This window comes from Trachurus japonicus, chromosome 19, assembly GCF_045865225.1.
Source record: "Trachurus japonicus isolate A0001 chromosome 19, Traja_1.0".
In the NCBI taxonomy this organism is placed as follows: domain Eukaryota; kingdom Metazoa; phylum Chordata; class Actinopteri; order Carangiformes; family Carangidae; genus Trachurus; species Trachurus japonicus.
The window spans coordinates 9,000,177-9,026,206 of NC_140925.1; the positions used below are offsets into that span (position 1 = coordinate 9,000,177).

Sequence of the window (26,030 nt, forward strand, 5' to 3'; positions counted from 1 at the left end):
TTATTTGTCAAGAAAACAGCTGAAATTTACAAAGTCTAAACAGCGGAGAGGCTAATTTGTTTTACCCGGTTGCATTTTAATCCACATTACAATCCCTTTTAATGCTGCTGTGATTCTATAGCTACCTGTTGAAATGCTATAGACATTTGTCAATATGTTCTGCATCTGCATCGTGGAGAGTAATGATTATTTAGATAAACTCTGTTGCTGCGACTGGGATCAGTCTAGATCTGCTGTTAATCCACAGCACTCAGAACATCCTTATGGGCTAGGTTTCTGCCATATGCAGCACATTTATCGAAAAGCCATGTGTGCGTTTTTTTTTTACACATTCATTGCCTCCAGTTACGCACTTGAAGCTGATGTAAAGCAGAGCGTGCATGTGAGAGGGAGGCTGCATGAGATGTTGCAGTTCTAGGACTTAATTCAGGCTAACAGCTTCTCATTGAGCTTTGAATACACGCCGCCGGTGTCATTAGTGATTTCTCTTCCATCCCTACTGTGTGTATAAAGCTTGGAACTGCTATCATGGAATAATGCTGTGTACCGTATGTCAGTCTGAGGCTGTTTTCATGGAGAGCATCTTCATCATGGAGTCGTAGCCTACGGATGGTGAAGTCTTATTATATTTTACTCACTTTGTCCCTGATGAATAATACTAGTTTTCTTTGTTGGCGTCTACTGGATTTGCTTGGTCTGGGTTCTTGAGAGGTTGATGAATTCACAGGAAGCCTGTAATCCATACATCAGTTAACATATCGGCTAGATGTAGATCAGACCTCAGGAAAGGATGTGTGCTGCAGAGGCTGCCTGCTCTAATCAGAATGCATCAGATCACTCTCTCCTTTCCTCTGCTCTTTGTCTCTCTACACAACATAATATCGCTCCTCTTTCTGTTCCTCATTTTTCTTTCTCATCCTCTTTTGCCTTTGTTGCTTTCTGTCTCCCTCTCTCCCTCTCTCTTTGCCTTCCAGACACTGGTTTCAAAGCTGATGGGTAACTTGAGAACTCCCCCTGCTGCTCTCAGATTCCTCCTAGTCATCCCGTAGCTAAGAAAATCACACACGCTCTCACACAGACAGAGACACACACACACACACACACAAAAGTGCACGTGGAAAGGATGGGAAAGTGGAGGAAAAGACTAGAATAAACAGGTGCACGGCGAAAGAATGCCGAGTTCTCACTGGAGCAGAATTGAAAGTGAACGAAATAGACAGAGATAGAAGTGAATGAGGAAGATGAAGACATGGAGAAGGAGCCATGAACAAGAACAGGCAGGGATCAGGCCCTGTGGGGGGGGGGGGCAACATGGGCTAAAGCCATCCTATCTTGTTGGTAAGATGTATTATTTTGCCAGCTCAGCTGAATCTCATGAAGGTTATATAGTGGAGGGAAATGTTTCAGAGAGCCACTTTACAAGGGGACAAGGAGCCCTGTAATTCTACCAACCTCCATTTTTAACTGTTCTGTAAAATCCCTCCTCAGTTTCCAGGACTCGCCATGAATCACAAACATGTCGGGAGCCAATTAGCCTTAAGTCGTACGTGATATCAAAAATGCATTCATTCGAGGCCGTCTTGACAAGAACGATGACATTTTAGTCCATGCTCATTTTCCTGAACACGGCCGAGCGCACAGTTAATGGTCCACACCTTGCCTGACCGCTGCCCCTGCCCTCTGACCCCTGCCTGCTGAGATCAATAATCTGTATCAAGAAATAGTCCCAACCTAAGTAATTAGTGGTTCAATGATTAGTTGAGCAGGAGAAACTTGTGAAACTAATAGATTGATGGAAAAAATGTGAAATTTTTATTCAAATGGCTCCGATGTAAGAATTTAATACTTTATTTTATTGAAATGTATCTGGAATTTGGGCGGCATTTAGCTCCCTCAGCCCCATGTTGAGGCTACAGTCCTCACTGCAGGCGGTCCCGGTTCGAATCCCACATCTCTCCACTGTTCTGTCCAATGTAGGCAATAAAAAGCCCAAAAAATATACGTAAAAAAAAAGAAAAGAAATGTATCTGGAATTTGAATAGATAGCAAAACAAGTCATCTTAGATTTTGGGATTTGTCTCAGCATCTCTAACTGCTTAATCAAGAAACAATAAATAACTCATTTTTAATGCAAAGACGTTTTCATTGCAGCCCTGAAAGTTATAAAACACACAAGATGCTCAGCCTCCACTTTTTCCTCTTTTACCACGGTAAACTCTCATCTTCTGCTCTTCTGCCTCTGGGCCTGTTGGAACCTCAGATGACTGGGCCCCTACCGCGAAGCAGAGGGGAACACACGCTTTACACACACACAGACAAGCACGCACTGACACCAACACCGACACCCCTGTGGGATCAGGTGCAACGCGCCTCCTTCTGTGTACAAATGCACAACACTGTGTTCTTCCCCGGAAAAAAAATAAAAAAACAGACGCACGAGATTCACCTCAGCTGTGTGGCGATGTCGCGTTGCTCTCAGGGTAAAAAGAAACGAGACTCTTAATGAATAATCCTATCAACACATGAAAGGTAACATCTGGTTTGCTCCAAAAGCATATACAGTAGGAGAGCAGTTTGTAATGTGGATGAATGAGTACCTCCCACCCCTCCACCCCCCAGTGAGAGAGGCCACGGGGAGGCAAGTGCACACTTCACCACTCGTTTGGAAACCCTGCGCTCTCCCTCGTCCCTGCCCACCCTCACAGCGTCTGCCATATTTGCCCAAACGTTGAGGCAGGTGAAAGAAAAGAAAAAAGTTCCCCAACAGAAAAAGGCAATTTGTGCAGGCCAACTCTCTTCCTCCTCTGACATCTCTCTGCCTAAAGGTTTATGTTGTAGCTTTTTTTTTTCTTTCTTTTTCCTATTTCCCTTTCCCTCTTCACCTTCTTCACCCTCTTCTTCTTCTGCCTGCTTATCTGGTAAAAGAGTCCTGGCTTCCTCTTCTCCTACTCTCTGGAGCATTACTGGGTAAAGTCCAGACTGGTGTCAGCGATTCCTAAAAAAAAAAAAGAAGATTAGCTTTGAAGTGTCGGGGGCCATCGCACCCGTCGCTCCTGGACCTGCTGTGCCTGGTTCTCACAGATGCAGCATGAAGGTTAAAGGAAGATGTGATGAACAAAGAGAGAAACATCCTACTTTCCCCCTGCCTTTATAAATAGTTTATATAACATATAATAATTATATGATAAGACCGTGACGGCAGGGTTGTACTGTTCGTGTCACTGTTGAATGTCTTCACATAAAACCCCCTTTTTTAACTGTAAGAATAAAAGGAAAATTCAATATCCTCTCCCGTCTTGCTCTCTATTATTTCTCGCAGACAATCTCTTTTCCCTTTGCTCTGTATCTCTTCCTCTGTCTGTATCTATCTTCATCTCTTTCCATCAGTCCTCTCCTCAGTGTCTGCAGAAAGTGAAATGGAGCAGAGGGGAGATTGTATCGGAGCGTTGATATGTGATAGGGTTGAAGGGGGAGACAGAGAGTGATGGCAGCGGGGGGTGGGGGAGTGGGGTGGGAGTGACGTGCGTTTTGTGTGGCGACTGAAGGACAGTCAAGATGTGAGGGGTCTGTGCTGCTCATGCTCAGCAGCTCTCCCTCTCTCTCTCCAACACACACATGCACATACACATCTACACACACACACACACACACACATAGTCTATGAGAAGATGGTGAGTTCACCCAATCCATTAATCTAGATTAGCCCTTAGTTAAGGTCCTTTATCAGATGCAGCCAACTGTCTGATGCCCAGCTCTTTTCCTCAGTGCTGCAAGATACCTGCCCTCATATATGGGACGACAGCTCCGTGCAACAATTCTTCACAATTCTTCTAGTTCAGGTATCTGTGAGTGTGTGTGTGTGTGTGTGTGTGTGTGTTTTTTATATAACGCTCACTCAGCTGCAAAACTGAGAGGAAATGCAGCATCATGCAAGCCCTCGTACGGAAGCACTGTTTGAGCAATGTATGCCGAGCCAGTCGGGTTAAATTTGAATCAAAAGCCTCCAGAATGTAGAAAAACTGACCTGTCGGAGCTGATAAATGTCACCCGGCTGTGGCACGGACTTTTTTTTTCTCTTCTCTATTATATTCACCTTGCGATGGGATTTTTTTTGTTACCATTTTAAAGTTTTTTCCCGAGCCGAATCGTGTCTCCAACTCAAACCACCAGCACATTCCACAGCTACAGCTACTGCCCTGAAATCTCCCTCCTCAACCACTTCACCCAGGCAGAGGAAACTAAGCATAAAATCAATCTGAGATTTACCTCCTTTCATCTGCCACACGTATTTGATATCTGATCGGCCGACTAAAAGGGAAAAATCTTCAGTGAAAACATTCCCCCCCTCTCCGTGGCTTATCCCAGGCTCAGTCCCACAGAGCGAGCAGATCCCTCGGATTTCCCCCGGCAGAGGTTATTTGAACAGACTCTCTCTCTCTCTTTCTCTCGCAGTTGCAGACTACGAGGTGACATAGAGGAGAGCACAGATAGGAGCGACTCACCTCAGTCTGTGAATTACTGATGTAAAGGATGCGATAGCCTAGATCCCTGGTTGTGCCCATGCATGCCCGTTTCCTCGGCGGATTGGAGGCGAGCTGGAAGAGGAAGAGGCTATGCCATGGCAGAAGTTAGGAGGACGGGCAGGCAGTGGCACGCAGGAGAGAGCGGGAGCAGGAGCAGGAGCAGGAGCAGGAGCAGCGGTAGTTGGAGTAGTTGTTGCACATCTGCGTCCTCTGATCCAGTGGCGTGAGGTTCCTCTAAGCCCCAGTCAGAGTCAACACTCCCCCTCTCTTCTCCTCCTCTCCACCACCGCCGCTCTCCTCCGTTCCCCTTTCTCCGCACGGCGTCGGCAGGGGCTCTCAGTCACTCACTCACTCACTCACACACGCACGCACACGCACTCTCTCTCTCTGTCTTTCTCTCTCTCTGTCTTTCTCTCACACGCACACACATACACATGCATACATACACGCACGCGCGCGCACACGCACTTCTGTGGCTGAACTCCGGACGCCTCACTCAGCGACAGAGCCCACGCAGGCAGAATATCCCCATCGCGCCACCGCCACCGCCGCCGTGGTTCTCCTCTCCTGGCTTTCTCCTCTTTTCTGCGTGAGTGAGTGTATGTGAGTGTGTGTGTGCGTGTGTGTGTGCAGAGAGAGAAGGAGAGAGAGTGAGACAGACAGAGAGAGAGAGAGAGAAGAGAGAGCGATTAAGTGAGAGGGGGAGGGAGCATTGAAGAGGAGAGGGAAGGAGAGAGAGAGAGAGAGCCAAAGGGAGGCGGGAAGGTTGCAGTGGAGAAAGTAGAGTTCTAGTTTTGGGCTACATCTGGCAGGTTCATGCATCATCCCTTTATCTCGTCATCAGTCAGAGCAGGTTTGTCAGGGACCTGGGCTCCATGGAGACGAGCCGCTCATCACAACTTGGCTTTACTCGCTTCATTTTGCCAGGAGCCAGGAGAAGCAAATCCAAAAAACTCTCCAGAGTGCACTTTACCCCCACAGCTCCTGAGACGGCAACGGGTGTTTCTGAGACGTGCACGCACACCTGTGTCCAGAATCCTCTCTCTCTCTCTCTCCTGTGTGTGTATGTGTGTGTATGTGGGTGTGTGTCGCTCGGCATCTCCACAGACTGATGCTCATCGTGCATTATCAAACTTGAGACTTTCATTACAAGTCCATTCACCTTCTGTCGTCTCAATTTCCCAGAGTCCTCACAGCTCTTTTCTTTGTGCAGGAGAAGGAGATTCCATCTGCTTGCCCCCCATCCACCCCAACCTCACCCCCCACCTCTAGAAGCTTGTTTGCGTGATCTCCTCTCTGCTTCTTTTTATCCATCTGTCATAGGCTACTTCAGAGTTAACACTGTTCATGCTGGAGAAGGACCTGTTTGGTTTTTTTTGCAGCAGGGATCGTGCACTCTCCTCGTAGACTTAATTGGATCTGTAATGTAGCATTGAAGTGTTTAATGATGAAAATTAGGAGCAAGTATAAAAAAAAGAAAAGCACAGTTTTTTGTGAAACCTTGATGATGTTAAAAAAAAGTAAGGCTGTGTTGGATGTTTTCGCAAAACCATAGCTTGCCCTCATTCTCTCACAGGGAAACCCCTAGTTCTGCTTTAAGCCTCAGGTACCATGGTAATGAGCTGCAGCTCTCCAGACAGCAGCTGCTGCTACTGTGTGTGCTTATACATTTGTGTATGACTCTGTGTGTGTATGTGTGTGTGGTCGTATATGGGAATTCATTTTTCATATATCTTTACATGTGCCAGTGAACCAGCAGATGTACGGGACACATACAGCACAGTGCATCACTCAGAACCTAGTGAATCAATATGTAATTTGGTTATTGAAGATTCATGTAAACCAGTAAACCAGAATTCAATAACTTGGAGTTGAGGTGCGGGTGGGGATGGAGGTTAACTGGCAATAAAAATCCATTAATCAAATTGAAGCTGATGTAAAAATTTTAGTTTTGTCTCGAAAAAAAAGACGTTTATTTGATAAATAACCTTTACCTGTTATAATTCCTGTCTCGTCTTAAGCTGTCTTCCTCTAATATGACACATCTCATTATATCTTGTTTATGACACTTTTTTTTATCATTATTTCTTTCTCATTAGGTTTATTTCCCTGTAGGTACATTTTATTATTTTTGATTCAGTATTGGATAATTACTTCACATTAGATATTTTCATTGGAATCTCGTCTCATCAGTAAATCCTGTTTACCCTGTTATTAATTTTCTAATTCAATTTAGAAATTTCTCTCAAGTGTTAAAACAACAGTCATACAGGAAATCTTAAAGCACTGAACCTTGAATATGAAGTTAAATGTTTCTCAGCAACGCATGACAGTTTGATTAAACCAGTAACATCTCTTCAGCCATCTATATATTTAAATTACTCTGTATCTATTATAATATTCACACCAGTTGGTGAGTTTTTAATTCATTTTATTATTAATTGGACATCTTTCTTATCTAAAACCTCTATAGATAAACAAAATATGTGCGGAAAATATCAGATATTCAACTCGCTGAAATATTTGTCTATCTAAATATTATCTTATAAAATTTGTCAGCGTTTAGTAGCTTCATTAAAAAAGCAGCTCCAACTTGGATATTGTAGTTTTGTTGAAGATTTGGTCCTAATTGTTCATGTGCAGGTAATTCTGACAAATATTAAAGCAGACTCAAGCTCCACATTTACAGAGTTGAGAAGTAGATGTACTTTTAAAATTGACTGAAAAAGTAAAACAATAACATCAGATGTATTGGCCGTCTTAATGTAGTGGTTAAAACTGAAACCACAAAAAAGGGTTGATGTGTTACTTTAACAGCTCTTTTCTGCTACGCCCACAATTTAGTAGTGGCCAGCAGGACGGCTGCTCCAGCTGTGGGGGAAAGAAAAGTGCCAAAAGATTTTTAGAGAATGAAACAGGAGAGGTGAGTGAATAACAGGCAGCACTCAGGTTCACTTCACTCTTAAATCCATTAAACCTACTTCCCTTGTTTATCACTTTGTCCCTGCAGCACTGCTCTCTCTCTCTATTTCTCCCCTTTCTCTTTCTCTCTGTCTTTTGTGGCACGTGAATAACAGAAAGTTGTGTTATTCCTCATTTATCCTCTCTACAAGATGACATAACCCCCTCCTCCCTCTGACAAACTGATCGACTGACAGACTGACTGCTCACAACACGGCTTTATGAGCCTGACTTCTTGTGTTTTTTTTGGTTTGACAGTAATACATCTGCTCCACAGCCCTTGTTATTGCTCCGCCAGGCAATGACACACTGCAGCTTTTGACACAGGAGAAAGCTGAATAATGTTTGTAAGGCTCTGACCTTGGAGCGTCTCGGTGCTTGGCAAATGTTTCCGATTTGAACCCGGGGTTAATGGCATTTATTTAATGGATAAATGGATCTCCTCTGAGAGGTGACGTCTACTGTATGTGAGGTTGAAATAGGCTTTGCCGTTTTTTCGTTTATTGGAATCTGCTGGGCGATCTGCTTGTGTAAGCAAACTGTTTCTCAGATGGATAAACCGGTGGCAGTGGACAAGTCACTGGAGTGACTCTCCTCTCCTATTGATTTCATTACCTTGAAGCCAAGCTCTCCGGGGACTCCTGTTTGATGTCCTTGTACCCTGCTTGTACCGTATACACAGTGCTGCGGTCAAAGGAAGATCCAGACCCAGTTTGTTCTCGTTTTTTTTTGCCGCCGGGCGTGTTGGGATTGTAAATAGATTTATGGATTGTGTGGCTTGCTACTTTATAAGACCACATTGTTGTCTTCATTAGGTGTTATATTTACCCTTTTACCTATGCATTATAAAAATCTGTCAACACTATTTGCCCTTGGAGAAAGCATGTCAAACCTTGGCAGTTGGCACTGAACTGCTAAGTCAAAACCTGGCCAGCTCATGGTTAAATCCTGGTTTTATAAAAATCACCAATTACCACTCAGACAGAAGCTCAGATTCAAAATTTATTTTTTTGTATATAAGAGACTTTTATCAGAGGCTGGGTACAGAGCCTTGTTACCGACTAACTCTCCCCACTCAGTGTGTTTTATGTTTAGTTATTCCTCTGCCTCCTTTAGTAATAATGATACATGTAATGAAGGTAGTTTATTTGCCGTAATGGAGGCGAGGCTCGCTGTGTTTAAAGTGCTGCTCAGCTCCTCTGCTCCCACAGCTGGGTAGACGACAGCTGAGCACTCTGGAGCAGTGATAGAAGAACCATCAGTCAGTCAGTCAGTCAGTCAGTCAGGGACATTGATGGTTACATAACTCTGCTGTTGTGGTCAAGCTAAAACCACCAAACAAGGGGCAAATTATCACATTAAATAAAAAAAACAGGTAAACATTGATTACGACTGGAAATTCCCTTTAAGTATTTCATGCTTACCTAAAACTAGTTATTATGAAGTGTTTCCTAATAATCTCAAATCAAGTGTTGCATTTATAGTTCTGTTATGATTTTTATACTTCTGTATCAGCATTTATATATGAACAACAACTTATTTAAAGGGATAGTTCAATTCAATTTTCACTCATTATCTACTCACCCTCATGTCGACTAAGGCCTGGGAGAATTGTCAGAGTCCTCCGTGCCTTCTCGGAGTTACGGGGGGGTCCGTGCAGCAGTATTTGTCCATATAATGGTTGTGAACGGAGCTCACTTTTCTTCGTCCAAAAAGACACACCAAAAAACATCCAAATACCTCCATACTGCTCGTCTGTAATGTCCCTCTTGTATTGAAGCCTCGACATGAGAAATTGTTCTGAAAAAAGTCTATATTTTAAGCTTGTTTGTAGCGGAAGCTCCCAGTGTCTCAGTTCACTGCTCTTCCTGTGTCAGTGCAAATCCGGCGGAACAATTTCTCATTTCGGGGCTTCAATACAAGAGGGACATTACAGACGAGCAGTATGGAGGTATTTGGATGTTTTTTGGTGTGTCTTTTTGGACGAAGAAAAGTGAGCTCCATTCACAACCATTACAGTATATGGACAAATACTGCTGCACGGACCCCCCCGTAACTCCGAGAAGGCGCGGAGGACTCTGGAAATTCTCCCAGCCCTTAGTCGACATGAGGGTGAGTAGATAATGAGTGAAATTTGAATTTTGGGTGAACTATCCCTTTAACAAAATTCTGTTGTCCATATGAATTAAAATGACTTATAAAGATTTAGTTTAGTGATACATACTGTATGTCAAATGCAGTGATGTATTAGAATTACAGTACATTGACTGTCACATCCGCTCAAACATATTGTGATGAAGGTGTTTTATTTATTTATTTATTTATTCTGTTGCACAAACTTCCTTTGATTGGAGCGCAGAGCTGCCACTGGTTTGACAGGACAGGAGTTTTCTCTCTCGTTGTCACTCTGCTCTTTCCCAGCTCATCCTGCTGTCACACTCATGTCACACTGCTAATTGGCGCTGAAGTGGGATAGAGTCTCCCTGTTTGCTGTATTCTTTCCCCTCTTTCATCTAAACTTCCCTGGTTTTCTCATTGGTTTTGTCTCACTGCGCAAAAACAAAAAAAATGAGAAAAACCGACACTACTTCCTCTGCCCTAAATTAACAAATGAGTCTAAACTGTTTTAAACTGCTGATTCCCATGTTAGATATGGTGAAACTTTCATTTTAGTGGCCTCGCTGTCACCACTCAGCTTCATATCCAGTCAGTCCGCAGAGATCCTGAGTGCATTCATCCACACACACACACACACACACACACACACACAGTACATTAGAGAGCTGACTGTCATGTCTGTATGGAGGCAAATTACTCGATGTAGAAGAGAGCTGTCAATTTATTGTAGCTTAGATCTGTTGCCAATAGTCAAAGAGAAAGGGAAACTTGTGTATGTGTATGTGTGTGTGTATGTGTGTGTGTGTGTGTTGCAGCTGACGGACTGACATGATGTGTGTGCTGTGCAGCAGCACTGCCCCAGCAAGTCTTAAGAGTGAGAAGCAAAGCTGAAAATGTGCCAAGCCGATACGTCAGCGAGAGTCTGTCCCATCTGCTGCAGTCTTTTGGTCTTTTCATCAAACGTGCGTTACAAAGCTCACTCTCAGTCTGTCCACAAAAAAAAGCATGCATCAAGCCTATAAATTGGGATAAAACCACATATTATTGACAATCATTCAAGTCATGATGGGTGAATGCTGTGTCAACATTAGAAAAGTATTATATTAAGGGCTGAAATGTTGGAATATAACATCAGAGCACCTGCAGTTTATTTTGAGCAGGTTTTCCTTCTGCCAACTTTAGTCATTTTTCCAGAAATGTCAAAAAGTGTCTAGTGCCTGGGGCCCAGCGACCAGCAGGAGCTAATATCAAAGTGTGAACCACCTCAAAACGTCAAATGTAAAGCTGGGTTTGACCTTTAGTAGCAAATAGTCTTGGCTGTCTGGACAGCGTGTTGTGGTTTCAATACATGACAACGTATTATTGACTCGCTCTCTCCTCCACCCTGACACTCTGACAGTCCAACCAGACAATAATCAGCAACATCTATTTCCCTCCCAGTCAATGATGTTCGGTTGGCATCGGACACACGGGGTGTTCTGGTGAAAGACAGTGGTTCTTGGCTCGATGGAGTTTTCCTGTGTAAATCCATGTGTCTGTTCAGGGGAAGTGTAATACTTTGATGTGTAAAAGTGCTACCTGGAGTAGGATGCTGTCTGAATGAGTGGCATAACGGGTCACTTTCATGGCTGGCTGCCCTGGTTTGCTGTGGTTGTTATTTATCATGATGTATTCTGAAGTGTTTACCTGGACATCACAGTCCGTTACGGCCAGCACCGCTAAAGAAGGAGAAGATGTGAACGGTCGGAGTGGGGCCTCTAATAAGTGCTGGGCTCCGTGTCCGTTGGCTGACCTGCCTGCGTGCCACCTTGTTGGCCTGATGTTAGAGCCAAGTGGGCTCGCTGTTTGAATCCTGCAGCAGTGGCCAAGTACCTCGCATGTGTCAGCTCTGCCTCCCTTTGACAGGCCGGCGTGAGAGGTGCTTTAGTGCTGCTGCCTGTCTCCGTTCCCCTGTCTGCACTGTTTACATGTGTGTGATAGTGATACGTGTAGAAGAGAGTGGTGATGGACAGATGCATGGAGCCGCCTGCTCTATAAGACACTATACAGTGACTCTAGAGCAGCTGCATGAAGAACAATAAGACATACTTACTACACATTGTTAAGCATTATTAGATTAATAAGATCATCTACAGTACAATGTGCTTAACCATTGTATTTTCACACTTTCATACAAATTAATGATTATATAATCAACAAACTATGTTATTAAGGAGATGTCAGTGCTTAATAAGATTGATTGATGTTTATAAAGTGTAAGTCAATTATTAGAGAGTTAAGCATTTAGAGTTGTGGTTATATTTTAAATACTGATTAGAGTCAGTCCAGGAAGAATTCTTTATAGATGACCACTGAAGTATTTCATGCTTACCTAAAACTAGTGTGTAGTTATTATGTGTTTCCTAATTATCTCTTTTTTTGTTGTTGTTGTTGTTGTTGTTCTACTCTTCAATATGCTGTTTTATATATATATTTATCGTGTGCTAATAAATAAAAATTAAATTAAATAAATTAAAAAATAATAATAAATTAATAAAGTGTTGCATATACGTAGTTCTATTATAATTTTTTTTAACTTCTGTATCAGCATTTATATGTGTACAACAACAAATTTAACAAAATTCTGTTGTCCATCTGAATTAAAATGACTTATAAAGATTTAGTTTAGTGATACATGTCGTATCACAATGTTACGTACATAAATAAAGTGACAACTAAGTAGTTTTACGAATGAGTTCAGTTTAAGGGAATGATAAAAAAAAAAGTAGTGTGTCTGTCTGTACTTTCTTATACAGCAGCAGAAGATACTTGTCCTTGGATGTTTTTTTAAAAAAAAGAGGCTGATGCACAGTTCGTTTATGCATTTTTTCTCTTTCAGGGACTGTTGATGCCATTTCATCTTTTCATTCGAGCTCTCCTCAGAAAAAAATTACCTCAATAGCTTTTTTTTCCAACTCTCAGCTCCAACAACTGCCTCATGCTCTCTCCAAGCAGCAACACAAATCGCAGAGAATATAAATTTAGATCTTACTGTCTGCAGTTGGTCACCTCACCCAGTAAAAAACCTGCCGTCCTGTACTCGATGTCTTCTCTCTTTCTCGTGAGATCTTTCTTTGCAGCTGCAGCCTCCATGATTTAACAGGGCTGGTCGCTTCTGTTTGCATAGTAGTATTGTTCTCGTTCCTCTCCGATTAAATGGTGAAGTGCCAGTGTGAGGTTTTTCTGTGTGCCTGTGTAATTGCTGTAGTAATGAGCCAGCAAATTCATATTGCAACAGGCCTGAACCTAATATAGAGAGAAAGAGGGAGTCGTTTTGTTCCCTGTTGGTCATCATACAGTACAGTACATCCCCCTCCCCGTCTTCATCTCTTTTTTTTTCTCTGAGCTCCTGTGTCAGTTTTCTCTCTTCACAGACAGGATGAGTCTGTATCTCTCCTGGGGGCCGGCGTACCATTTCCCCACCGGCTTAATTAAAGCCTTAAAACAATGCTGTGTTTATGGGGCAACCCTTCACTACTAGAACAAACATCAATTTTTACTTCTCTCCTGTCAGACGCTAAAGTAAGATGAATTATCAAAGAGATGCGGGCTAGAGAGCGGTGTATGATGGATCTGGTCCTACCCTCTAATCACCACTTTTTCATTTCCACTAAGATTCTGCCTCATTAGCCCTCAAGTATAAGATGGATATGGAGGCAGGGTTTCGGAAATCTGCAGCTTCTGGACACTGTGATGGATATCAATTGTTAAGTTTCCGTTTATTGTTATTTAAGCTTGAGAAATTGTCTCAGTAGATAAATACTTTACATTAATAACAGCACAGCCGGTGGTTTCATGATTGACTTCTATACGTTTTCAGGTGTTTTATCATCTTCAGAGGAAGCTCAGTCAGTGAGCTCATTATTACTGTTTTTTTTTTTTTGTGCTCGTAGCCTTCTATTGGAGGTCATGATCTTTGCCTGAAATTGCTCGTTTGTTTTTTGTCGTTTTTTCATCTAATTTTTCTTCTTTCATCTCTTTTGGTAAAAGACAAGAATTCAATAGCGTGCTCTGTTGGTTTTAGAAAATTGCTGTTTTGGCTTCTTATTAATCTCAATCATTTTACATCATCACTGACAAGTGTTGTATGTTGTAACTATAATTTTTATGTCCGTCACCTGCAGAGCAAAGCAGCATGGGAATATTTGACTTTGAGCAAAACTAACATTTGTAATGGACACATGGCCTTGCTTTAGGCTTTTAAAGTAGCTGATTTCATTCAGGTGATATCACGATTTCTTTGCAACAAATTAAGAATAAATGTTGTTTTTTTCCATTTTTCATCCACTCACAATTTTGGTTTCTACTGTGGCTCACAGTAACAAACATTAAAGCAGCACAGAGCTGTTGTTCATTTCTTTATTTTATTGGTATAAAATGTCTTGTGTCTAAGAGATCACGTCACTGATGAGGAAGCTCCTTTCATGTGTTTTATATTACTAGTCTTATATTACTCAGATTTGTGATTCAGTTTTATAAATTCAGCCTTCAAGTGGGTAAACAAACAAGTGACAACAGGCAGGAGGCAACGCAGAGTCAAGCTCAAAGTAACCTTGTTCACTCAAAGCAATAAAAGGAGTCATGTTAGGACTTCTTAACTTTTCCTTTTCTGCCTCTGTCTCTTTTTTCTTTTATTTATGTCTTTGTTTTTGTTTTGTAGCTGTTTTTGTCAGGCAGACAGCTGAAGGACTATTCTCTGGCCCTCCCTCCTCCACTACAGCTCCTCAGTGAGCCGTACACAGCCGGTGTTACAGTGGAAACCTTAACACCGCTGGTTCCCACTGCGCCTCCCATCACTCACACCGCACCCGCACATCCTTAACCTGCTTCCTTTGATTTCCATTCATCCTTTCTCTTTCCTTTAAGAACTAACGAAATAAATAAATAAATATAAGAGTTGTCACGGCAACGGTGCCTGGTGTTCATCCCAGTAATAAAAGTTGAGAGATGAGCCCCGGGAGGACAGGCTGGCCTTTTGAGTTCTTCTTGGTTCACTCCCGAGCGCCGCTGGTCATCCTGCCAGACCTGTGGAGTCAGCTGTGTGACTGAGGCGGCTTTCACACCGCTGCTGCCTTGCACCTCTTCAAATTAGAGCCAGAGACCTGACATGAGCATTCCTGAACTTTCCCATTTGCAGTTGCAGCCCACATACTGTATCTATTTCTCAGGTACAGTACAGTAGATGCATCTAGATCTCTCATGTCACTTACTGCCTCTAGCAGCAAGAACATTTGGTTGTAAGCTTCACAACAAGTGAAGGCAGTAATAAAATCAAGAGTAACATATGCCAGCGCTGTCGGCAGTCTTCACTGAACATTGGGAGTAAGCTTGGGGGGGGCTTTATGCTACTGTACATAGCTCTGGGAGCCTTATGGCAAAGTCCCACACTGAGGCTTACAGCATGGGAAGTTTGTTCTGACGGCTCTTTATCTTGGGGATTCATTCACAGCTGAGGAGACAGACAGAATGAATGAGCGCGGGATCCCCTCCAGCTGATCTCGATGCTCTAGTCTTAGTGGTGAGGGGAGCTGCTGCTGCTGCTGCTGCTGCTGCTGCTGCTGCTGCAACAGGTGCTTTGAAGCTCTATCTCCTTACTATTAATGAAGCGACTGCCCCGTGTCAAAAGGATTGCAGCAGCCACTTTCTGTCGCCCATGCATGATTTTTCAAAGAAGGATCGGCTCGATATCCTTGAAAAACAAAAGTCTTTAAATAATGCTGCTTTTTTTCATCTCACCAGGACTAAAACTCACTAAGCTACCTTTAATTCACTACCAGAGGTTATCCATGTCCTTGCGCAGCCTTTGTTCCACCGTTTCGGACGTCGAACCACCTCCCTCTTGCACTTTACAAACTTAATACACACTAGACTCTTTGGCACCGTCTAATCTCTGCCTAAATTTCTTTCTCCATCTATAATGCCGAAGAACTGGGGTTAACTGAGGCGTACATGCCCTCACAGATGAAAGAGTCCTGCCCTCTGTGCTTTAGAAAAACATTTCCATATTAATATAACATGAGTCATACTGGTTTCTGTGAAGCATTACAGAGAGGGAAGTGATGCAGTCGTCAGCTCCGTGTGGCGAAAAAGAGAAAGTGAAGGGAACATGAATAATAGATGTTTGCATTAGTGATTGTTTTGGCGTATTTTGCATGATTAAGCAGTAGTTTGAGAATGTCAGAGGTGTTGTTCTCATACTTATAATAATAATAATGACATCATTATTATTATTAAAATAATAAAGCGATAACTACAAGCTCATCAGAGTAAAAACAGAAAAACAATGTAGACTAAGAGAGGGGTCAGTCGAGGTAAGCGTGTGCTCGTGAGTGTGTTGAGCATCGTTTCTGCTCTGTTTCGGTGGGTCAGGCCTAATTACAGCTCAAGGAGAGGTTCTCTAGAAACAGAAGCGCCTTGTGAGGATTAACCACCACCAAGCAGCTGAGTTATGTTTGTCGCATGAAGACCGCACTCACTTCTCCAAGGTGGTTTCACATGAGCGTCCCGGCCCGGGGTTCGTTCTCGTGATTAGTCACTTTTTGTAACTAGACCTCCAAATACAGAGTCACTCTGGTACAGATGTCTGTATTTAAGTGTATTTAAGCTATTAGCACATCTGTCTTCAGTGTAAAACAGAAGTTCTCAGTCAGATGTTGGACTAAATGGGTTAAAATGTGTTTTTAAAGAGCTTTTGGTGTTGAAAATCCTCCTGTGCTTCTCTTCAATGCACCAGTTTTATGAGTTTTTGCTTTATAGCTCCTGATCCATCTCAGTCCAGCCATGTGCTGCTTACTCCAGTGGTTTTAGGTCTTGGAGATAGACACACACCTGTGTCTTAACGCTTATCAGACCTTTGGCTCGCAGTGTTAATCTGGATTTGCTTTAAATGCATTTTGCGACAAAGCAGTTAATTGGCTTCTCTTATCTTTAGTGCTTTTTTTTTTTTGATCAGCTGGTTCAGGTAAAACCATCTGGGAGCAGCTAAGTATTCTTATAATAATGACAATAACAATACTGTATGCTGGTGTTGTTTAGTTAATAATGAAAACACTTTTCTCATCTACTTTTCTTCAGATTTTCTTTTCTTTTTTTTTGCAGACGATCATGATCGTACATATACATTTCTTGTTTAATTTTCTCAGTTCACGTGGATTTCTATTCAACACAAAGTATTGAGTCACTGTAATGGTCAGCGAGGACCTCTTCGAAATATGTTAATGCGTTTCCCAGCAATATCTCAACCTTTGTCCACTCGCATCACTGGTGCGACACTGGACCGGCAGCGCCCGGCCTCTCCCCACCCAGACCGCTGCACATTTTGCCATCTCTTATCTGCCGCCCGCAGCTCATGTACAGAGTGCTAACCAGAGCCAGGAGAGGGGACTGCGAAGTAAAGACAGCACTTTAGGGGCCTCACAGGCATTATAATCAGTGGAGACAAAGAGCTGGAGAGTGGAGGGCAGTAGGTTAATGAGATCAGCCACTGAGTGAGGGCGCCTCTTTTTCCCTTTCAAACCTGGGAGGCCGTGCCTGCTTTTAGCACTCAGACCCAATCAGCTTGGCCAGTCGGTATCCATCAGAATCACGGCCACAGAGTCATTCCGTCCTCAGCCTTCAATTTGAACTTGATTGTGTATTGAATGCATTTCTTTCTCTTCTCCAGGGGAGCTTTGTGGCCAGCATGACTGCCACACTGAGGCAGATGGACGACTATCATTACGCTCATCTGATCAGCACCTTTGGCAAGATAAGGAGTGATGTGGTGGTGAGTACACCTTATCAGTGTGTCTGTGTCTACCAGATGAAACACTTTAGGGTACGTTGTCATGAAATAACTTTTTTTTTCTTTTTTAAGAAAGAAAAAGACCCATAGTTCAGTGTTATTTTGCTCTGTCTTTTCTAGAAATCAGAAGTAAGATTAGATCTGTTAGAAAAATGTTTTTCCTCCACACTGAAGTATGAAATTGAATTTCTGCTGGTCCTTGCTCTTGGGCTGCTATATGTACACCATGCTCTTGATGATAGTAACTCCTAAGGGAAGCAGATCACTCGCTGCAGCCAACAAGTTGTGGAGGAGGGATAAATCTCATTGATGTTATGGATTTCAGCTCTGAATAATTCCTCCCTCAAAGCGGTATTTCTCTCCTATCTGCTGCCAGATTAGCATTATATTACTCAGCTCTGACAAGTGGGGAAATCCCACTGTTTGCTTTCACCCCAACAAACGGTTTTGAGCCTTATAGGAAGGACAAGAATCTAATTTTTATTACAGGTGAAGTGGTATGAAACCCAAGTTGGCAGAGATTTTAATGTTACTTGCAGCACACACTGTTTTTATGTGGTATTCAATAAACAGATACATTAACAAAACCCTGTGAGCATTCATAGAATTAGTAAGATTATGTATTTGTATTTGTGTCAGCTGACATTCTGTTCAGGCTGTGGTTATTTACTCACATGTTTTTGTTGAGGAGATAAAGACAGTGTCTCAGGTGACTGTAAAAAGAATTCAACATGAATTCTGACCTTCTTGTTTAAAGCTGCATGTCTGCTTCCTATATTGGGATAAAACAATCTCTGTGGTGAAGCTGGATTTTTCCACAGATTTATTGTCCCTGAAGCTGGCGTGGGCCACATCACACTTTTCAGAGCTGCTCGCAGAACAAAGGGCTTTGTTGTTTTTGCAGTTTGCCCCCCCCTCCCTCTAAACAAGCCACCACAAAACGCAGGGATTCATCCAGGAGTGAACGTCGACAGCCAGAAATAGATGTACATGAATATTTATGTTTTAGATATTTAGCTGGCACTGTTATCCAGTGAGAGCTGGTGTGGGTGTGACAGTAGACAAAGATTACATTTCTGAATGGGAAAGGTCAAGCAATCAAGAACTTTGAGGGTTAAAGGAATAGTTCAGCAAAAAATGAAATACTCTGGAGTAGTTTTTTATTCCTCAAAGTGCATCTGGTGACCCGGGAGGCCGGTTCGTAGTCCAATGAAATCTTTACATGAGAGTAAATAGGCCCCGACACAAAAAGTCCATAAAACTACACAAAAACCCTGTAATATTCCTCCTTACTGCTTTACTGTATTGCGCTCTGACGTTCACGCGCAATACAGGACTGTTTAGGCTGTAAAAATGTCCTAAATGACGTTGTTTCGAGTAAACTCTGGACTCTACGCCCCTCCCGGGTCTCCAGATGCACTTTGAGGAATAAAAAACTACTCCGGAGTATTCATCAGCATGAGGGTGAGTCTATAATGACTGAATTTCATTTTTTGGTGAACTATTCCTTTAAACAAGACTGCAGAAAAGAATGAAAAATTTACTTTTATGCGCCTTGAATGTTTATCATTGACTGAGTAATAAAAAAAAAGACAATAGAAATTTCACATTAGAAAAAAGTTGACTTTGTAATCCTGAAGTTTAACGAGTGAGAATTTGAAGTTGGTTGGCTGCATCTATCTATTTGTAGTAGAACTGAAACTAGTTATCAAGTTGTCACGTTCATCTTTAATAGCTGGTAATTATAAGCCCAGTTAATGTTATCCTAATATCACATTTTCCTGTGAGAAGTAAGACTTTATGTAATCTCATTGTTCTTCTGTATGTAAGACTTGAGGGCATGCAGGATTATTGCACTGAAGTGCCACTTGCAAAAGGGAAAATACAGGAGTCACCTTGACCTTAAAAACTCATCTAAAAGCGGTTTCTGCCTCAAAGCCAGAAACTGAAACTGTTCTTTTCAAATTGCTCTTATCTCGGTGTTGGGAAGAATAACAGTTTTCATTTTGAAAAACTTTATCTCTCTTGCAGGATTTCCTAATGGAAACATTTATCATGTTTAAAGATCTCATTGGGAAAAACGTCTACCCCTCCGACTGGGTCATAATGAACATGATGCAAAATAAGTAAGTACAACCCTACTGGACACACATGCACAGAAACACACACACACACACATGCATAGATGGTGCCGCTCTAAACTCCCTGCACTGTTGTTGCTAAGGAACAGCAGTCAGAAGTGGGTAAGGATATTTTCTAATGTTTTTCTCTCCATGCAAATATCGGCACAAGGCCTCAGCGGTGTAGCAATCAGATGAGCAGTCGGCGCAGACGCAAACAATCACATGAATTATAGATGCTCGGCTGTATGCTGCCTGCTAATCTCCAAACTTAGTCTCAGCATCTCTTTACTTTCTTGCTTGTTGTGCTGCCGTGGTCTTCTGTTTTATTAATGTGAACCTTGCCTGATTCCATTTTTGTTGAAAATATAAAAAGAGATGAAATGTGCTTTGCAGTTTAGGAGTTTAGTCAAGAGCTGTGTTTTTGTGCACTCTTCAGAAGAAGTTTGAGCGAGAGTATTTAAAGCCTTTTTTGTGCATTTTTTTTTTCTTTCATTTGTGCCTTCTCAGAGGAGACATGCACCAGAAAGTGTTGTAGTACTCTTTTATGCATTGGCAAGGCAACAGCTGTCAGATGAAAACCTTAAGTCAGTTTTTTGACAACCAAGAGAGAGAGAGAGAGAGCGTACTGCACAGATTCTGCATTGCACATCGTTGCACTCACGATGCAGTGTTTGAAAGAAAAAAGAAAGAATCAGAAGATGTATCCAGTTATTGTGTTTTTTTTTATTCCACTTGCTTTGAAATCTAGTGCCTACATTACCCACATTGCAACGCTGCTGAGTCTTCAGGGTGTGCTGGTTTAATAACCTGTTTGCATTGTCAGCACAGCTGGGTATCCCACTCCAAGGCTAACCCAAGACTGTTTTATTTGTTGGCTAAGTAGCCAATCAACCACTAAGCTAACAAGCCAGGTGTGGTGAGAGCTGTCATTGATACCTGCTAATTAGCGCTAACATATAAATATAAAAATAATACTAGAATTCCACACACCTGAAAAAGCAGTAGTAAAGACTTCCTAATGTTTTATTAGCCAATTAAACGCCTCAGAGGACGCTGCTCCATCCTCGAAGCTGCTGGCTTCAAGCAGAGACAGACGGGATACACAGGTGTGGCTAACTCCCTTTTTTCTAACCCCTGGATGTTTTTTAACCTGACACTGTCTCAAATGACATCACTTCAGGCAATTTATCAGATTTTGTGCAGCTCCCTCCGGAGCCACGAAAGCCTTTATACAACTTCTTTCACATTTGCAGCACTATTTCCCAAGACTTGTACACAGACTTTGATGTGTAAAATCAACTTTAATGGAAGGTGCATCGGACTAAAAACAATGAAGAACACGGGGAGTCGAAAATAACAAGGCTTTTAACATAACGTAATAAGTACCTGGAGCTCTATCTGTTCAAGCGCGGCTTCAAAGTGGCCATTTACAGCGTGTGCAGAGCTGAGAAAGGCAGCCGGTAGTTGACTCTAAGCAGCCCGACTCCCTCACCACTCTTTCCGAAACCACTCCAACATCATCACCAGCCGGCGTATTGACTGGATTGAGACTGCGTCGCCGCTCAGTTTTGGTTCTATTGCTCTCATCAGTCCGTTTGATTGCTACAAGCCAGATTTCATTTTGGCTTTCGCTCCCAAAAATCACCGTCATCCACACGGGTCACGATGCAGAAGTGTGCAAATCACATCTGTTCTGCTGCAGACTGGGCTGCAGTGTCAGAAACATACAGTACAGTCTTGACCCTCCTAAGCCACACACAGACACAGACGCACACACATACTGTACACACTTATCAACAACGCAAAACCCACATGTGCATGAACTGGACTAACAAGCTTGTTCAAACAATCCATACCCACTGTGATCCTGTACTCTCTGGAGCATCTTTATGGATGTGATGGAGTGTCACTGAGCTCCCAGCAGTCCATCCTCACATCACGCTTTGTAGCGTGTGAAATGTTTTGTTTTTGACTCGCAGACTAGAGGCCAATGTGTCATCTCCCATGCCTCAGCAGAATCCTCCCCAATTGAACCTTTTGTCTACTTGCACTTGTTTGTGACAGCGGGGAGATTAATTCTGCATTCTGGTCCACGCATTCAGCGACTCGCTAGAGTTAAATCATTATTCAACTCAATGAAAAATAAGCCTGTCAAAGTCTGACTCATCTCACAGTCTTTATACTTGAGCCCGATTGAATACTGCAGGTGGCGGCTTCGCAACAAATTAGCGAAACGCTTCCATTTGTCGCCATCCGTCAAAGTGCGTTTGATCGGTTGTTTCCTCCTCGCCACAGTGAGAACCCAAGGTGACACGTTCATTCATCCCATGAGAGAGCTATAAATGTGTTGCATTAACAATCTAAGAGCAGAGGAGTGTGTTGTGTGCGCACCGGGCTCTCCTGCTTCACACTCTCGGGTTGCCGTAGAACTGAAGACTGATTGAATCCACCGCAGCTTCACACAGCCTCAGATTTCTGAGAGTCAGACCGCCACTTTATCCCAAAGTTTTCTTATGTAACTTTAAAGCTGTGTTGACTCCTGGTTTTGGTTGCCTGTGGGCAGAAGGAATTGATAAATACAAACATAGTTGCCTCGTAACATTAATTTGTTGCCTACTTCCACATCCAGAAGATACAGAGCAACATTTGCATCCAACACGAAGCCCAGGTTTGGTAAATCTTGGTTAGCAGAAATATATAATAATCAATTCTCCTGTGCATTTAAAAGTTTTCTTCGCCACCAAACGTGACGTCTTACCAGGAAGCAGGGCCGTTGTATGATAGTTCTAGGTGATGATAATTCTAGGGGCCCAGCACCCAGTGGGGCCCACAAAAAACCCAGTAGTGTAATCTTTGTATGACTGAATTATTCTGCTTAGACCCTGACTAATACTCATAGTAATGCTGCATTAGCATCAAAACAAAGTTGGCTAAATAAAAAATTATAATACATATGTAGTCTAAGAAAAAAAGTGGAAAAGTCAGGGGCCCACTTTAGTATTCTTTCAGGGGGCCCAGAATTCCTAGCAACGGCCCTGCCAGGAAGTGGTGATAGTCGCTTGAAAAAAAGCTTCGGCCATTGTTACTGTTGGTGAAAAAGAGTCATCACGCTCAGGATCTTGAAGTAAGTGTCTCCTCATCCAAGTTGTACACAGGATCTCCCACAACAGAGTCATGAGAAGAGCGTCATGTAGCTCAGTGAGTAGAGCAGCCGCAGCGGCCCTGGTTCAACTCCACTGGTGGCACTTTGCTGTATGTCATCCCCCTGTCTCTGTCTCCCCATTTCCTGTCTCTCTACTGTTCTATCCACAAAAGGCCTGAGACACCCCAAAAATATATACTAAAAAAAAAAAAAGAGTCATGAGAGAGGGGTTCCCTGAAGAGAGAAATTCATCAGCACTTGCAGAGGACGCCTGACACGTCTTATTGCCTAGCAACATCCATGTCATGTCTTATATTGCAAGGAAGATGTTTTTGAAACTTTCTCTCTCAGAGCCGTCTGCATATCTCCACTGCTTTGCAAACTGAAACTGGACGGCTTCTCACTGAACTTTCCTGCCAGACAGGACATAATCAACATGGATAAATGAACACATAACTATTTTTCCATCAGTTACATTTACAAGACAAGAGGTCGTAATTCAACCTCTAATCAGTGCTACATCTTCAGGGCAGATTGGAGGTGATACAATGAGCTGCTCTGATAAGATGCTAAGGTGCTGGTAAGTTAATGTGCAAACTTCAATGCAGGAAAAGATGTGAGAGAGACTGAAGAGTTAACGTTGGTGTTTTTTCCACCTCTGGAGACGGCTCCTATTGAGGTTGATGCTGACCTCACAATGTTTCTTATAGACTGGAAAAGTAAACAGCTCTTAGTGTTAATGTTTCTTATGCAGTAAAACGTACACACAGCTCCTTTTTAAAATCTACATTTCTTTTAGTGATGTCAAAGCACATTTTTAAAATATATGTCGGGAAGCCTCGTCGTGAAGCAGATGCTAATGCCACTCAGCCCTTTTCCTTTGCCGCGTCTTGTTTCTGGAGCAATCCACACATGCCCACATCCAGCACACAGATTGCCACCCACGGCCCCGGCAGACACTTCTTTCATGTCCACACATTATGATAGCAGCGCTAATGAGATGGGCATCAGCAGTAGCAGCGGTCGTGTCCTCCCACTCCTTCTTCACCCAGCGCCTCTTACTTCCTCCAGGTTGTAAACTGATTTATGGGCTCTAATTGCCCTGGGGACAGCAGCATCGGGCTGGTTAGCCACTGACTGCCATTTCCCCCAATGCCAACTGGCCATGGCTTAATGGTGACAGCTAATTGGCAGCAGAGACGGACTGACACTTGTTCTCCAAAGTGACAGGGAACAAGTTTTCTCGCCAAGGTCATGGTTGGCTGAGAGTTTGATTACATGGCCTCTGACACACTTTTCTTATGTAATTTAGTATATCATCTGGTGAACAAATAGAGGTTCTTAGTCAGAAGAGACAAGAAGGTTTGAATTGATTCACCTTGTCGAAATGGGAAACTAAATGTAAGTATCATACAATTTAAGCTTCTCCTTGAAATTTCAATGATGCAGAAGCTTCAGGACTGTAGATGTACAGTAGCACTCAATGTGAATGTGTTCTTGCCTTTTTAGAGGTAGGCTACAGCATAAATGCCCCTGTCATTTCTGTTAAAGAGCGCTTACTGAATTAGCTCAAGTTGGCATTTGCTTAAATGCTATAGTCATTGTGGGTTTTCTCCCGGGGATGAAAAACCTTGCATCACAGTTTTACAAGACAACAGCTGCTGGCTGCATTGTGCTGTACAGTCAGCTAAATGAGCTGCCTCACAGACTTGCATGGTAAACTTCTCAAAAGCTCAACGCTCTTCAACCGTGTTGTAGTCCGAGATGTGCTGAATCGCTGCATACTAAGAGCAGTCATCATCATCAATCTGAGCAGCATGTTCCCGGTTGTAAGGCAAATCACTTAAATGACTGAGGTTGCAGCAACCAAAGACTTAATTAACAGATTGAATAAAAAATGATGTTATTAGATGTTTGACTGTAATCAGTGATATTTAACAAACTGATAAAGTGTTTTTTCTCCCAGTGTGAACTTCTCCATTTAGTGCAGTGACAAAGAGACACTTAATAGATCAAATAAAATGTGACTTAATGAACACAGATGAATTAATACAATACTCCCTGTAATAAATACAGCATAAAGAGATGAAACACAGATGAGGTCAGTATTATTACCTTCTTTTTCCAATGTGCTGCAGAACAGAGAACATACTAGGACACATGATCAAACTTTTAATGTATCGGATTTGAGTTAACATCAGACGGCCTTCTGAAAATCAGTCCATTTCCCCAAATAACACCCAAAGTTTCTCACAGAGCTGTTAATTATGTGTAAGAATAGTAGATGGCGAGACGAACGGGGAGTTCTCCCAGAGCCTTGCGTGTCAGATGAAAAGATAAAAGCCGAAGAAACAGCTCTTTAACACGGTAACCCGCGCCATCGGTCCCTCACAGACTCATTAGGGTTTCTGAAGCTGGATGGCTGCCGCTAGGAGTTTTCTCCATGACTAATCCAGGACCTGGAGGGCAGGTCTGGGAGGCAGTAAAGGAAGGAGGACTCACAGAGAGTGCAGAGACTACCAATGATGATGTGAACCTGTTTTGTCCTCATTTAACCCACCAGCCACCAAGCTAAAAGTACATATATAAATATACGTATATACAAAGCCAGCAGACTTAGGGGTATGTGATTTGACATACTCTTCTTTTGAGGAGAATATTGCTGTTTGAAAACCTCACAACTCAATTTAGTTACTTTCAGACAAGTAACGCAGTCCTACGGGTCTAAGGGAAAAATTCTTCAAAGCTCTGTTAGGTTATTCCGACGAGGCGCCACGGTTGACCTAAAAATAAAGATATCTTTTACACATTTCTGAGTAGCTGACACTTTGGAGATCTAAGCTCGGTTGTTTTGTGTTTTTCTCATCTATCTGGTGCTACAATCATGATGAAACCTAAACAAAAGACAAAACTTGACTCAAAAACTTCACATTAGCTGATGGTATTCATATTTATTAAGACAATTATTAGCATTTTCTACAAAATATTACCATTGTATGTTATTAGTGTCATGTCTGTTCATGAAAAGCTCTTACTGTATGAACTTGCAGCAGAAATGAAAGAAGAAATGTGGTATGAACTCGTGGCGACTCGATGAATCCCAAACGAGCCGTGCACACTCACAGCGCTTCTCGAGCCTCGGCTTTTTGTTACTGTGAGCTGAAAAAGAAAAGGCTGACCTTTCCACAGCTTTCTAACCATGTTGCTTTGTTAATATGGTGACAGTTGTCTACTCTCTCTCTCTCTTGTGTGCGCTTTTTGTGTCTGCGTGTCGGAGCCCTGATTGGCGATTGTGCAGTAGTGAGATTAAGACACGGCTCCACAGAGGAACCATGGGGAGA

The 26,030-nt window shown here is 42.6% G+C and overlaps 2 protein-coding genes across 3 annotated transcripts in view; one reads left to right on the forward strand and one right to left on the reverse strand.

The window, feature by feature from the left end:
- insyn2a (inhibitory synaptic factor 2A) overlaps window positions 1-4,756 on the reverse strand; it is a 31,399-nt gene extending 26,643 nt beyond the window's left edge. The window contains exon 1 of the mRNA XM_085760741.1: window positions 4,503-4,756. The gene's annotated coding sequence lies outside the window, so the exon portion shown is untranslated. The remainder of the gene's footprint in view (window positions 1-4,502) is intronic.
- The window catches only part of dock1 (dedicator of cytokinesis 1), a 181,537-nt gene that overhangs the window by 104,132 nt on the left and 51,375 nt on the right, over window positions 1-26,030 (forward strand). For both annotated transcript variants that reach the window (XM_085760739.1, XM_085760740.1), the window contains exons 28-29: window positions 17,305-17,406; window positions 19,456-19,550. In XM_085760739.1, the coding sequence (XP_085616865.1) occupies window positions 17,305-17,406; window positions 19,456-19,550 (197 nt within the window). The remainder of the gene's footprint in view (window positions 1-17,304; window positions 17,407-19,455; window positions 19,551-26,030) is intronic.